This window comes from Zingiber officinale, chromosome 3A, assembly GCF_018446385.1.
Source record: "Zingiber officinale cultivar Zhangliang chromosome 3A, Zo_v1.1, whole genome shotgun sequence".
NCBI classification, from domain to species: domain Eukaryota; kingdom Viridiplantae; phylum Streptophyta; class Magnoliopsida; order Zingiberales; family Zingiberaceae; genus Zingiber; species Zingiber officinale.
The window spans coordinates 61,791,952-61,808,713 of NC_055990.1; the positions used below are offsets into that span (position 1 = coordinate 61,791,952).

Here is a 16,762-nt window from a genome sequence, read left to right on the forward strand (position 1 = left end):
CTGAATCAACTTAGTTCGGTTGACCAATCCTAGTGTTCAATCGACCGATCAACTTTGGTTCCTGCAAAATAGAGTTAGAACAAAAGCTCCTACAAAATAGAGTTAGCATAGTAATATAAGAATAATAGTATGATGCATGAGTAGTAATAGTCAGTAAAACTGTCTTGATCTCAACTTGGAAACATTCCCAGTTTCTTCAGTTGTATCAATGACCTATTGTTTGTCCCTTCCCGGAACATGTTCTCACCGTCACTCTTCTCTAGTTGCTTACCTCAATCTACTTGCCAAACATTCGTCCTCTAGACCTATTTGGACTTAGCCGCTTAACGTCAGATCATCTCACCCGGACTTCCCCTCGATCTACAATCCTCCAGACCTATCGAGCTTCCCTGCCAAGTGTCAGGTCCTCTCAACCCACTTGGGCTTCTTGCCCGACTTCCACGATCTGCTAAGACTTCCCCGGTTGAGTAAACATCTTGCACACTTAGCTAACTTGTTAGAGCATAACATGACTTAACTTGAACTTTTAACAACATTGAAACTCAGGTTTGATTCTAGTGCAACCTGCACCAACAAATTAAAATGAAAATACACAAACATCAACTCATCTTCTTCTTCCACAAAACCTTTCTTCTTCTTCTTCCATTCTTCTTTTCTTACATCAAAAAAAAAACAAACTGTTATTTCTTGATCGAGATGATTACCTCGTTGGTTCCAGATTCTCGCAGGATCAGGAAGAAGTCTACAAGAGTCTTCTTCATAGTTCCTCACTCCAAACGTCCTCGGGATCTGGTGGTGATGTCCCGTGAGAGAAGTCTTGTACTCGTGTGATCAAGAGAGAAAGGGAGAAAAGTGAGAGTTCGAATCCTGGGGAAGGCAAAAATCCACTGGCCAGGGGTGGGAAGACCTAATAGTAACGGCACGACCAAGGGTCGTCGGTCGACGACATAAGGGGTCGCCAATTTGGGCCGCCAGTTGGGCCGCCCAAGGGACTGCCAAGGGGCCGCCAAATGTGCCACCAGTTGGGCCGCCCAAGGGGCTGAGGGGCCGGGTCATTACAATATTCACCAGTTTTGACATCCCGGATCTCTTAAAACTAGCAACGTCAAGACTCTAATGTTTTGTGCTCACGACTTTATCACCACTAAGTTGACATAGTCCCTCGAGGCATGAGCCACAAAACACGATGCAATATTTAGATGTTTTTCTTGAGTCCTCATGTCAATTCAATTAGTCTTGATCGCTTTCCTAGTCATGTCCCACTGGACTGTATCAGCCATAGCACTAAGTTGTATGCTAAAGTAGCGGCATCAAGCTTCCTTTTTATGACATAGATCTCAAGCCCTAAGGGTACAGATGGATCAATAAATTAAGATCAAAGAGCTCACACAATGATGAAACAGAGATCTCATTCATCATTCTCTTCAATGGTCATTTTACGCACATGTGGTATGGTCACATGCTACGGTGTTCTTCCTTCATTATGGATGTATCACATACAACATTAAAAAAAAATACCATACAGTTCTTAATTTAGCCACTCCCATTGCGGCTAACCCGAGTCTCATGGCATCTTATCATGAAACTCGCAACCGACTTCAAAAAGGCTTCACGGAATTGATTCTCATCTCCTATGATCGATCCAGAGGGATCTCATCTTAATTCAGTTTAAGGCGATAATAAAATGAAAATATCTTGCTCGCTCTCATAACGCCATAGATATAAACTTATCTCACTCGCTCTCATAGAGCCATAGATAAAAAATTTTCTCATCTTGCTCGCTTAGCACTAAGGTGAATGACTTGTGTGAGGGGGGGGGGGGGGGGGTCCATTCAGAGCCTAGTGACACTTTTTTTGATGTGTAAAGTATTCCAACCATAGACACACATAAGGAAGGAAAACATTATTTCTCAATTGTCAATAAATATTGTGTTACAATTTACACAATCCCATATTTCTAATATGGGTTATATATATCTCCCTCGGGATTTTTTTAGTCAGTGGATCAACCAACATATGACCTATTGAAATGTGTCAAAGAACCACCAACTCCTTTGCAACTAAATCCTGAATGTAGTGATAACGAATGTCAATGTGTTTGGTTCGTCCATGGTATTTAGTGTCCTTAGCATAGGCCAAGGCCGATGTGCTATCAACATATAACACCACCGCCTCCTTTATCAATTGTGTCATGGTCAATCACTGTAGGAAACTCTGCAACCAAATAGCCTCTTGACATGCCGCAGAACAAGCCACATATTCTGATTCCATGGTGGATAAAGCAATGCACGTTTGTTTCTTTCTACTCCAAGAAATGACCCCTCCACCCAACATAAACACATAACCTGAGGTGGATTTGCATTCATCTTTATTACCAGCCTAATCAACATCGTTGTAACCTATCAATCTTAAGTCACCTCCTTTGTAACATAAGACAAGGTCCGAAGTACCACGAAGATATCAAAAATACTTTTAGTTACTTTCCAGTGAATGAGACTGGGATTACTTTGATAACGACTAACAAGGACCACCACAAAGCTAATGTCTGGCCGTGTACATAACATGGCATACATTAGGCTTCCAATTGCAGCAGCATATGACACTTTAGACATTTTATTCTTTTCCTTATCAGTTTGTGGACATGAACTGATACTTAAAACACAACTCTTATCAACTAGAGTATCGATGGGTTTGGAATAATGCATCCGAAATTGGTCAAGAATCTTATTTATATAACTCTCCTATGACAAACACAAAAGTTTATTCGAGCGATCTCTGGTGATCTTTATTCCCAACACAGAATTTGCTACACCCATGTCTTTTATATCAAAGACAGAAGACAACCATTTTCGAGTGGCTTCGATAGATTCCATGTCATTTCCTGCCAATAAAATATCATCAACATATAATGACAAAATAAGAATCTTTTCCGTCGTACGTTTAACATACACATAATGGTTGATGTGCGTAGATTGTATATACTTGTTTAGCATGTTTTGATGCACATTCACATACTTTGTACATACTTTATCTATGCACTTTCATACTTCCAGCTTTCCTTTTGAGCATATTTACTCTTTTTGTTTGGAGATATGCTTTGGTGCATTTTGTGTACACAGGAGTTGAATTTGGAGAAGATTTTGACACTTGAACAAGGAGGAAAGGCACAGGCCCTGTGAGCCACACGACCCTGCCATCGGGGGTTGCCCAGGCCATGTGGAGTTCCTTGGCCGTGTGGATGCAGCAGAGATTGAAGTTGCCATGGCCGTGTGAACCTCACACGGCTGTGTAAAGATTTGAAGCCAAGTGGAGCCCTAGCTGTGTACACTACATGACCATGTGAGATTTCCAGAGACCAGGAAGGCCCTGGCCGTGTGCATCACACGGCCGTGCAGGACTTCTAGCGATCAAAAGGGCCTTGGTCGTGTCACCACACGACCGTGCCAGGTTTCCAGAGCCAGAGGCATTGCAGGTCATGTAGATCTACACGGCCGTGCAAGGGGAGCATTGGCAGAAGCAAGCCACAGCCGTGTACCACACACGACCGTGTAAGGTTGGCAAAGAAGGAAATGGCTCTGGCCGTGTGAACCTCACACAGCCGTGCCTCGGGGCTGTGTGGCGCCCAAACCTTCCCTCTATATAAGGCTTCCTTCATGAATTGAAAGGGGATCTTCTCCCCTTTGGGAGAAAGCGAGATTTGGGCGATTTCCCTCCATCTTGGAGGGATTTTCTGGCGATTCTAGGGAGGATCTTCACTGATTCGACTCTAAGATCGAGGGATTGGATCCGAAGACCGTTCTTCCTCGTAGATAAGTTTTCTTTCTCTCTTTTCTTGAATTTGGGGGATCAAGAATGCTTGTAATATTTCTTTCTTTTAGATTCTTTCTTCAATTTATGAAGTAGATCTTTTGTTCTAGGATGGAGGGAGTAATTGTAGGGATATCTTAATGTAAAACTCTTGTGGATATGTCAATTTCCAATTTCTATGATTTTGTCCTGTTTTGTTTCTATTTGATCTTGTGTGAAATGCTGTAATTATGCCTAATTACCATGCTTGATTGAGGGTTTGGATATCTTGTGGATCTTGTAGAGGTAATTCCTCATTTGATTTTTCGAGGGATCTTCTTGACAGGAACATGCCCGTGTAAGGACGTTTGAGGGATTATCTTGAAGGGAAAACTAAGTTATTCAAGGGGGTAGGATAGATTTGTGCATTAATCTTTATATCTAGATGAGTTTGATGAGATATGAACTCTTATGTTGATTATCAGAGGGACGCACGTGACAGGCAAGCCCGTGTGAGGACAACATAGATTCATTCCAAATTGATCAATCTAGGTGTAGATTTCAGTCCTAGGTCGGTTGTCTATTGCAAGAGAAAACCGACAACCTTCTACAAATAATGGACAATTGAGGAATGAGATTTGGGTAGATCATTTACATTGAATAACCTTACAAAGAAACCAAAACTCCTAGAACATCCCTTATCATTGCCCTTATTCTTGTTTCCTAACCTTTCATTTGCAACTTTACCTTTGGTAGATTTACTTTGTACTTGTTAACTCATTGAATTGTTGTTTAGCTAATTCGCGTTGAGACATTCTTAGTGCTTATTCCAGTCCCTGTGGATACGATAATCTTTTATATTACTTGTGATATTTCTGTACACTTGCGGAGGTCAATAAGTTTTTTGGCGCCGTTGTCGGAGACTGCGCTATAACATTAGAGATTATCAATTGAGTTAGACTGGACATAACTTTTCTTTTCATTTGCATAGTTATAACTGATTGTTAGAATTCTATTTTCATAAGTTTTTCCTTTCTTGCATAACATTTTTGTCAATTCTTTTTGTTGTGATTCTAATTCTGCATTTTTTTTATTCTAACATTTTTTTTCTAACTTTTCTCTATTTTCTTTGGATTTATTCTCTTTCTTTCTTTTTCTTTTGTAAACATATCTTGCTATCTTGTTCTTGTGTATGCGAAGATATAACTTTGTAGGAGAACTTCTTCCTCTAGACCCTGAGATAGACAGAACATTTCATAGAAGAAAAATTCTGCAAAGACAATAAGAAGAACAAGAACATTCTATTATGGCGAATATACCACTAAAGGATTATGCAGCACCTTATGCTAGAGGTTTTCGATCTAGTATTTCAAGGCCTTCAGTTGAAGTAAATAATTTTAAGATCAAACCTGCAATTATATCCATGGTGCAGCAAAATCAGTTTGGTGGAGGACCGCATGAAGACCCGAATCAACATTTGGAAGTCTTCTACGAAATATGCGGCACAATGAAAATGAATGGTGTTCCTTCAGAGACAGTGCGCCTACTATTATTTGGGTTTTCTTTGAGAGATAGAGCCAAGCAATGGTTAAACTCTTTGGCTCCAAATAGCATCACCACATGGGAGCAATTTGAGCAACAATTCCTTGGCAAATTCTATCCTCCAAGTAAAACATCTCATATGAGGAATCTTATTGCAAGCTTCAAGCAAGCGGACTCTGAATCTTTATTTGAAGCTTGGGATAGATACAATAGTATGCTCAGACAATGCCCACACCATGGTTTTGAAAGGTGGTTAGTGCTACATACATTTTATAACGACATTAATTATCATACAAAAGTGTCCCTTGATTCAGCTGCTGGAGGGGCACTTATGAATAAGAGCTTGGATAAACCCGAGGAGATAATTGAGAGTGTAGCACAAAACCACCATCAATGGGCTTATGAAAGGAGTGGTGGCTATTCTTGTATGAACCCAACAACAAAAGCATCAGGAAAATTTGATGTTGATGCAGTGATCTTATTGGCTGCAAAACTGGATGCTCTTACAAAAAGGTTTGAGAATATGGGAGTTAGCTCAAGTACGGTCAATGCCATTGTGTCTTCTTGTGAAGTATGTGGAAGTTATGAATATTCAAATGACCCATGTCCATTAGGAGCTATCACTGCACAAATCAATCAATTAGAGCAATGTGATGCAATCATGGGTTTCAATCAAAGGCAGAACAACCCATACTCAAATACCTACAACCCTGGATGGAAAAGTCATCCCAATTTTTCCTATATATAATCAAGATCAAGGACCATCCATGGGGGAAAGGCCTAATTTTCAATCAGGGCAGCAAAATTTTCAGCAACAATCTTCTCAAGGCTTTCCTACGTCTAAAATTAAAAATATGTTTGAAGAAATTATGTCCACTTAGAATGAAATGAAACAAGACATTTTAAAGCTCACTCAGAGAATGGATAATTCTGATAGACATCAAAAGATCTTGGAAAGTTAGATTGCCCAACTAGCTCCCTCATCTTCTAGAGCACCAGGACAATTACTTGGCAAGCCTGATGTCAATTCCATAGAGCACTACAACAGAATTGATCTTAGGAGCGGACGAACCTTGGGAGATCCCCAAGTGACTGCTCCAAAAGGGATGCACACTGAAGAAGAGCTCTCTCCTCCAACACCAAATCAGATTCAAGATAATGAGGAGAGTACCACTAAGGTTAAAGAGACTCTTCCACTTAACCATCAAAGTATATCAGTCCCTTTTCCTCAAAGACTTATTATGTTAAAGAAGGATGAAGAGTTTGGTAAATTCTTGGAGAAGGTAAAAGAAATATGTGGTGAAGTACCACTCATTGATGCACTCCTTCAAATGCCCAAGTTTGCCAAATTCCTGAAGGACATCATGTCGAACAAGAGAAGGAAGGGAGACATAGAGACCATGCACTTACAGAGGAATGCATCGCTCTTTTTGAAAAGAACACTTCCCCAAAGTTGAAAGACCCCGGAAGCTTTTATATTCCTTGCAATATAGGAACTGAATTTATTGAGAATTCTTTTTGTGATTTGGGGGCAAGTGTTAGCCTCATTCCTTATTCTATTTGTAATAAATTAGGTCTCAAAAACTTTAAACTTACTACCATGACACTACAACTTGCTGATCATTCCTGCAGGTACCCTATGGGTATCGTTGAAGATGTGTCGATAGAAGTAGGTGGGAGTATAATTCCCACCGATTTTGTTGTATTAGACATGGAGGAGGACCCAAAAATCCCTATCATATTGGGAAAACCATTCCTTGCTACAGCAGGAGCTCTTATAGATGTTAAAAATCATAAACTTTCTTTGGAGATTGGTAAGGAACGGTTGGAATATGATTTATCTAAAGCCTCTAACCATGTCTCTTCTCTCTTAAATGCTTGTAGCAGGGCAAGCATTTACAAATTGGAGGAATGGAATTTCCATCCTCATGGGAGGCCACCAAATGAAGAAAAAAATGTGGTGGAAGATGTTGGGAGAAGATCTCCCAACAAAAATGACAAGTATGTCTACCCTCCAAGGGCAAGGAAAAGAGAGGAGTAATCAAGATTGGTCGAGCTAAAGACCTTAAACAAGCGCTTCTTGGGAGGCAACCCAAGGGTTCTTTTTAGTTAGATTCATTCCATGTTTTTGTTATTCATTAGTAGTGTTTTTACTTTGCTTTTTGCTTTGTTTTCAGGATGAAATTTCACTTCCATGAGCTTGCCATGACTTCTTCATGGGCATGGATGTAACGCCCGCCCTCCCTGCTAACCCTAAGGGACGGGGCTACGATACTCTATGTACAAATTTTTCTTTTAAAAACAGCGGAAGACTTAAAATGATTTTCTTAGTTTAATTAAAACTTTTCTTTTGTTTTTCTTTTCATCAAATCCGAACTACACTATCATGGCATCAATAACATGATATCAAAATTAGTAGAACATAACATCAAGTCACACATACAGTACTACAATTCATGATACCAAAGCATAGTTCTTTAAAAGTTTTTAAAGCAGGTTCTTATTTGGTTGCCTAGCCACTGCCACACACATCTCCTTGCCTCTCCTGCTGCTCCTTTAGCTCATCCAGCTTTTTCCTTTATCTGTGGTACAAGGAAAGTAAGCTATGAGCACTCATGGCTCAGTAAGTTCCTTTCTTACTCACTAAAACCGAAAATCATCACATGATCAAAGAATATCTCAACATAACATGATCTCAACTAGTCATGGCATAACATATCATACTCTTTAAGCATATCATGCACATAACAAAAAAAAATCATAACTAGTCATGGCATATCATCTCTTAAAGCATAGCATGTAACATAACATAATCATATCTAATCATGGCATATCATAGTATCATCATAAGGTGGCATGGCATATCAAGCTCTTAAAGCATAGCATGAAACATAACATAATCATATCTAATCATGGCATATCATAAATCATAGCATCATCACATCATGATCATAAGGTATATGCAATATGATTTTTGAAAACATGTATCCGAAAAACATGTGTATGTCTCATGATCTTTAAAATCATTTCTTCTTACATATATACTTGAACATAATATCATCTTAAAGGGGATCCCGGATATGTACCACTTACATATTGCGCGCAACCTATGTAGGTCCAAGGTAGCAAGTCTTGAACCCTACAAGGCAAACATACTAGGCCCGAGTCTTACTCCATCGACCTAGGGGCACTTAGGAGCTCATCCCTAACGAGGCCCGAGTCTTATTCCATCGACCCCGGGGCGCTTATGGAGCCCACCCTTGGTACAAGCCACATAAAGTAAAGTACATGTCATACTTATACATATTATACATCATAAAAGCATGCATCACTTAGGCACACATCATATCATAAAAGTATGCATCACTTAGGCATACATCATGTCATAAAAGTATGCATCCCTTAGGCATACATCATATCATAAAGGTATGCATCACTTAGGCATACATCATGTCATAAAGGTATGCATCACTTAGGCATACATCATACCATAAAAATATGCATCACTTAGGCATACATCATATCATAACAATATGCATCACTTAGGCATAGATCATAAAAACATGCATATCTCAAGCACAAAGCATATCATCAAGCATGCATAATTTAACCACATAGCATATCATGCAAGTATGCATATTTTAAGCACTAAACATAGCATCAAAGCATGCATATTTCTATCCACATAGCATATCATGAAAGAATGCATATTTTAAGCACATAGCATATCATCAAAGCATGCATATTTCTATCCACATAGCATATCATGAAAGCATGTATATTGTAAGCACATAGAATATCATCAAAGCATGCATATTTCTAAGCACATATCATATCATGGAAAGTATAAATCACAAGCATACATGTTTAAGTATAAGGGTGTATCATGTGATTATACTATCATAAGAAATATGGTAACATAGTTAGCTTGGGTTCTAAGCTTCCTAATCCCTTGGGTTCTTATCATGGCCGAACCCCCCCTTAGATCTCAATTTAGGTATAAACAACCTCCAAGCATGTGGAACCTACATTATCATCACATCAATTTCATAGGAAGCATTATTAGCATGATTAACTTGGTTTCTAAGTTCTCCAAGTCCCTAAACTTCATGTGGCTGAACCCTATCAGGTGTGAAACAAGGTCCCAAATGTCATGAAAGCATGGAAACCTTAAACCATATTTATAGCATTTTTTTCCAAGTAACATAGTAAGCATATTTGAGCTAGTTCCTAAGTTCTTCAAGCCCTTAATATATTTCATGGCCGAAATTTAACAAGTATTCATTAGGGCTAAAAGCAAGCATACAAGCATGTGAATTTGAACTAACATCATGTATAAATTCATAATAAGACATCATACAATGGGTATGGCCGAAACTTACCCTAGCCTCATTTTAGGTCATTAAACAACATATAGCATGAAAACTTTGGCTTTCTACTTATCATATTTCATGTAGAGTGACATGAGCATATTTAATTTTTGTTCTAGGGTTTCTAGGGCATCTATCCCTTCATGGCTGAAACATACAATGGTCCATTTAGGTCATGGAAAAATTATACAAGCATGTGACTCAATCAACATATTATTCTATTTCCATAAGAAGCATTTTTAACACCATTGGTTTCAATTCTAAGGCCTCTAGGTCATTTAAACCCTACTTGGTCATTTAAACCCTACTTGGCCGAGACTCATCAGTGTTTAAAGTTGCTTCAATTAGCCTAAAAGCATAGGAAGTCATACAAGTTTCATAGCATGTATAAAGACAAGCATAATAAACATACATGTGAATTGTGTCTTAGGCTTCCTAGGTTTCTTTCCTTTTTCTTTTATTTTTCCTCATGGCCGAAACCTACCAATCTCTAAACTAGGTTTTAAGTGGTCTAAAGCATGGAAAACCTAAGTAAGTTTCATGGCAAAAATTACTAAGAACATCATATACAAATTTGGTTCATAAACAAGGTAGGACCCTTGTGATCTTACATGTCATATATTATGTAACTAAATTCTCTATACCCTAATTAAGCATGAGAGCATGAAACAACTTTCATATCTTAATATCAAAGAGGTCTTGAGCATGTTAAAATTTTGTTTAAGCTTTTCTAAGCTATCCATCTTATCATGGCCGAAAATCTTAAATGAAGAGTTCATGAATTTCTAGCAATATTCAACATGCAATTCTTTAAGAGAACTCTACATTCTATCATATAAACATGGTTACTTAAATTTAAAGGTCTTCCTAACCCTAAGCTCTTTTCTTGGCCGAAACATATGAGTGAATTTCTTTTGGTTCCAAGTAGCTTTCAAGCAAGAAAAACCAATAAAAGACCCTTAGTAATTCATGGAGGGAATCTTGTACTAGTTTGGTTAAACAATGATTTCCCTAACCTCTTTAAAATATTTTTGGCCGAAATTCTAGTGTTAGGTACTCCTCTGACCAAGCATCATATAGGTATAAAAACATAAAGGAAAACCTTCCTACATAGCATAGAAAAATATCATGAAATGAGGACTTGTTTAAAACTTCCTAGATTTGAAAACTCTTCTTTGGCCGAATTTTCTTAAATTCTATTCTAGGTTTTCTAATCCTCATAAAATCTGAAAAGCACATAAAACGCCTTGTACCACAGGTGAGGGGAAGCTTACATCCTTTTCGCTTGTGAATTTAAGGTGTGGTGATGGAAGAAGTAGCCTCTTCTTCTAGTTCCCTTCCCTTGATTCCCTTGCTAAGTCCTCCTTGTATCTTAGGCTTTCTTAGGAGAAAACCTTGGCTTGGGGCCGAAGATGGAAGAGAGGGGACTGAGGGTTCGGTGAGGGAGAGGAGAGAATGAGAAAAATGAGAGAAAAATAGAATTTTCCCTTTACACACTCTCTTTTATGTTAAGGGGGAAGAGGTAGCAAAATTAGTTTTTGTTTTCCTTCTCCCTTAGCCCTTTTTTTTATTTTATTTTATTTATTTTATTTTCTAATTTATTCTCATTATTTATGATGAGAACAAGGGGAATGAATCCCCTTAATTCTCCATTTAAGGTCACGGCAAGAGAGGGAAAAGAGAGAGGAAGGGAGGAAGGCAAGTTACCTTTCTCTTGCTCTTGTCTTGCTTTCTCTTCTTAGATCTTTACTCCTATCTTTATCATGCATTCCCTTTCCTTGCTATCAATATCTTCTCTCTATCCCAATTGGTTTCTACTAATTAATTCTATTATAATGTAAGAGGTTCAAGGTTCAATCATTGACCTCCTCTTCTTTTTATTTCATTTTATTTCTTTTTGCTTCAACTCACTTCTTATTATTTTTCTAAGGCAAAATTCGTCATTCTCTTATTTATCTTAAAAGCTTAGTGGGTGTTACAATGGAAGTGTTGGAAGAGCTAGAAGGGAGAAAAATCATCAATTGGAGCAAAACAGAGCATGGTCATATGCTGTACACGGCCAGGCTTATGGTGCAAAGAAGGGAGATACTTGGGTCGTGTCTACATGACACTACCATGTGGAATCTCCAGAGAAGAAAAGGTGCATGGTCGTGTCCCAGACACGGCCGTGTGAAGAATCCATAGGAGGAAAACTTTTCGATCGTGTCCCACACACGGCCGTGTGAAGAATCCAGAGGAAGAGAACTTCTTGGTCGTGTCTCGTACACAGTCGTGTGAAGGAACCAGTGTAGAAGCATGTACTAGCCGTGTCATCTAACACGGTCGTGTGCTGATTCCAGAGAAGGAGGCTGGTGAGGCCATGTCCCAGACACGACCGTGCAAAGATACCCGAGAAGGAGAAGGCAGGGGCCGTGTAGATCTACACGGCCAGATCCAGGCCGTACCCCCCACACACCCACCTCATCTCAACACCCTCTTCTCTTCAAAATTCCTCTCTTCTTCAACCTTTCTCCCAAACCTTTTTAGATCTAGACCTAAAACCCTTTCTTCTTCACAAACTTCACCTAGATCTAGATTCTTCTCTTCTCCTAAAACCCTAAGATCTATTTCCTCAAGATCTAGTTCCTCCAACCCTAAATAGTATTCTTCCCCACTCAAGCTTGACAATTTGTCCAACTTATTGAAGAGACTTCGCAAGGGTGGTGGTGGATCTACTGGTGGAGACAAAGGAAAGGAACCATCCAAAGACAAAGGGAAACAACCAGTGCAAGGCAAAGGAAAGAGGACCTCACGCAACGAAGGTAATGACAACAAATTAAATGATGATCAAATTACTAGATTTGTAATTCTTGTCAATAGAAAGATTGTGTGTATTAGGTATATGGACCCAACTATTTTAGATATGATGGGAATTAGGGATGATATAAATTGGATGATTGGGTTCTTAGATTGGAGTGATATGTTGTACACACATCTACCTACTTATCCTTGCCTTGTTTTGGAGTTTCTAAGTTCACTAGATGTCCATTTTGCCAATGAGGATGATTATGTTGGCAAGATAACCTTTAGACTAATGAATCAAGAATTTCAATGGACATTTAGTGATTTCAACACTTGTTTTGGATTGTCTTTCGGTAGCTCTCGGAGGTTTGACTCTAGGTTCAATTGGAACAATTTTTGGAATTCTATCACCGTATTAGATCATCCCTATGAGCCCTCTAGAGCCAAGGCTTCTCACATGTAAAACCCTATTTTTAGATACCTACATCGTGTCATGAGAAAAAGTATTTTCAGTAGAGGGGAAAGTGATGGAGTCGTTAAGAAAGTAGAACTTTATGCTTTATGGGCTATGTTGCATAAGGTTGATTTTGATTTCGGGTTTCATTTTCTGCAAACCTTAGTGAGAGCTGCGAGGGTGTCTTCAGGATCAATAGTTCTGGGTGGGTTGATTACTCAAATAGCAATTAACTTGGAACTTGATTTAGATGGGTTGGAAGTTATTCATGGCAATGATATGATCGACATGGATGCATGTCTTGCCATGAAAATGATTATTCAGAATGAGAACGGTTTTGCATTTCCTAGGAGGAATGGTTTTCCTCTACCTCTTCCTTGTCTTGAACGAACTTCCATTCGTAACCCAGCTAATTGGGTAATCACTGATGTAGACCCCGAGAATGTCCCCTCCATATCCGAAGACATAGAGCCATACATTGAGCCCTCGACATCTGGATACCCGCAGCCTTCCGGACACATGAACTGATACTTAAAACACAACTCTTATCAACTAGAGTATCGATGGGTTTGGAATAATGCATCCGAAATCGGTCAAGAATCTTATTTATATAACTCTCCTATGACAAACACAAAAGTTTATTCGAGCGATCTCTGGTGATCTTTATTCCCAACACATAATTTGCTTCACCCATGTCTTTTATATCAAAGTTAGAAGACAACCATTTTCGAGTGGCTTCGATAGATTCCATGTCATTTCTTGCCAATAAAATATCATCAACATATAATGACAAAATAAGAATCTTTTTCGTCGTACATTTAACATACACATAGTGGTCTTCTTCAATCATCTCAAAATGAAATGAGATAATAGATTTATGAAATCTGAAATACCATTGTCTAGACGATTGTTTGAGGCCATAAATGGAACGTTTGAGACGACAAACTTTGCACTCCTGTCCCTATGCCTCAAAACCTTCTGATTGAACCATGTAAATTTCTACGTCTAGTTCTCCATTGAGAAATCCTATTTTAACATCTATCTAAAAAAGTTCTAAGTCTAAATGTGCAACCATGGCTAGAATAAGGCGAACTAATGTGAATCTCACCACTGGGGAGAATGTCTCATCGAAATCTATACCTTCCTTTTGTGTATATCCTTTCACTACAAGTTGTGCTTTATATTTGCCGATTGATCCATCTGCCTTGCATTTGACTTTGAAAATCTATTTATTTCCAATAGCCTTATGCCCTAGAGGGAGGTCGACAAGTTCCCAAACTTGATTCTTACTCATAGAATCCATCTCATCTTGCATTACTTCCTTCCACTCTTTAGTAGCAGATGAAGTTAATACTTCTTTAACAGAAGTAGGCTCATCATCATCAGCAAGCTAGCATACAAGGGCTTCCTCTTCAATCTCAAATTGACGATGAGGTATGTGTCCACGTTTGCTACGGCGTATCTAATAGTCTTGTTCTTCTATAGGTGTGCTGCCACAGGGCATAAAGCTCCCACTTTCATGATCATCTCTACTATCTCTAGCGGCTTCTTGGTTAGGAACTAATTCCCTCCCTTCACTGGAAGATGGTAGAATATTATTAGGGTCATCCAACTCATGGAGATCAAGATTCTTTCTAGTGTCGCCGATACTAAGAAATTCTGTTTCTAAGAAAACAACATCTCAGACATCTTTTTCTGTCATTCCTCCATTCAGATGTTGTTCGTACATGGCATAACCCTTAGAACCTTCAGGATATCTTATAAAGATAAACTTTCTAGCTTTAGGGTCAAGTTTTCCAAACTTGTGAGAAGTGTCATGGACATATCCCACTGAACCCCATGGGCGTAGATTGTCTAAATTTAATTTTTCACCACGCTATAACTCATAAGAGGTGAAAGGAACTGATTGTGAAGGTATGCGGTTAACGATATAGGCCGCAGTCATTATAGCATCCCCCCAAAATGATATTGGAAGGTTAGCATGCGCCATCATCGACCTAACCATATCCAACAGTGTTCTATTCCGTCTTTCAACAACACCATTTTGTTGCGGTGTATTTGGAATAGTTAATTACCTACGTATTCCTTTTTCTTCACATAAAGTTTGGAACTCATCTGAAAGATATTCACGTCCTTGATCTATCCAAAGAACTTTTATGGTTTTGCCTAATTGATTCTCAACCTTTGCCAAGAAGTGTTTGAAGCAATCTAATGCTTCATAGTGGTGAGCAATCAAATAGACATATCCATATCATGAATAATCATCTATAAATGTGAGGAAATATGAAGCCCCTTGACGGATCTTCACACTCATGGGTTCGCAAATGTTGGAGTGGATCAATTGTAAGAGTTCAGTGGCTCTCTTAGCCTTTCCGAAAGGCTTGCGACATGCTTTACCGGCTAAACACGATGCACACACATGAAGATTGACTTTAGAGAGTGAGCCTAGCAAGCCTTCTCGAGCTAACCTTGTCATTCTATCTTGTCCTATGTGTCTTAGCCAAGCATGCCAAATTTTCGAATCAAGGTTATTATCAGTATTCACCACATAAGACACATGATAATCCAAATCTAATTTAAACAAACCATCCATAAATAAAGTATGACCATATATAACATTGTTCAAACAAATGTCAACTTGGCTTCTAGCAAAATAAAAAGAGAAGTCTAATGCCAATAATGATGAGACTGGTAGTAGATTATGTTGAACTCTAGGCGCATAGAGTACGTCATGGAGGGTTAAGACTCGTCCAATCTTTAACTTGAGTTGATACACACCAACTCTAAGGACTTCTTGCTGGAGCCATTTCCCATGTATACTCTTTGTGATCCCGTTGAGATTCGGCGATAATCCATGAATCCTGCTCAATCCTTTGTTATGTGCCTAGTCAATCTTGAATCCACTATCCATTCAGGATTTGTTCGAGCAATTAAAATATGAGAACAAACATCCACAGTTGGAAAGTAAAGAAATTGGAATACCTTTTTCGAATCAGTGCATTCATGAGCAAAATGCCCCCAATTGTCCACAATTATAGCATTTGGCCTTCGACTTGTCTCTCTTTCCACCGCGCTTGCCTCTTTGGCGCTTCGGTGTCTGCCCCTCTTTGGAAGTGGATGCAACATTTTGCCTCTTCCTCTTGAAGTTCTTCTTTGGACCCTTCTTGCCCTGTTGTCTGCCTCCCTGGGCGACAAGGGCAGTAGCGCGCATAGCTTCCTCGCACTTAGCCTCTAACTCCACATGGCGAGAGATGTCAGAAAAATTCTTAATGCTCTCATTGTGAGTGAGGATTTGTTTCATGTCAGTCCAAGAGTCTGGCAAAGATCTTATGACAGCTTGCACTTGCTGCACATCAGTGAGATCGTGACTTACAGACTTCAAATCGTGGATCATGCTTGACATCATCCTGAGATGCTTAGTCATGTTCTGATGGGGATCTTTTCGAAGGGTCTCAAATTTTGAAATAGGAGCCCTTAACCTCGTGGTAGAGGTTCCTCTAAAAGCAATTTTCAAGTTATCCCATATATCCTTGGTAGTGTTACACTTTTCAAACTCGCCAATCAAATCATCCTGCATGCTGCTTAATAGTCTAAAGCGTGTGCTGCGATCTTTGTTGAACGATGAGTTGTAAGCCTCTTGATCTCGTCGGTGTAGAGCAGTGTTGCCTTCTGCGGGCGAGGTCATGGATGTAATAATGTGATCAAGCAACCCTTGCTCATTCAAGAGATATTGAATTTTTCGATGTCATAGTTAGTGTCATCTAATTTATCCCTTTTCGTTAAGTCAGCAAGAACATTTTTCGAGACCATCGGTGAATTACTACATTTA

The 16,762-nt window shown here is 39.0% G+C and overlaps 1 protein-coding gene across 1 annotated transcript; it reads right to left on the reverse strand.

The window, feature by feature from the left end:
* Positions 1 to 15,934: 15,934 nt before the first annotated feature.
* LOC122050444 lies at positions 15,935 to 16,618 on the reverse strand. Its single transcript, XM_042611345.1, has one exon. It carries the CDS (start codon positions 16,616 to 16,618, stop codon positions 15,935 to 15,937), a length of 684 nt encoding a protein of 227 aa, XP_042467279.1.
* Between the last annotated feature and the right edge of the window lie 144 nt (positions 16,619 to 16,762).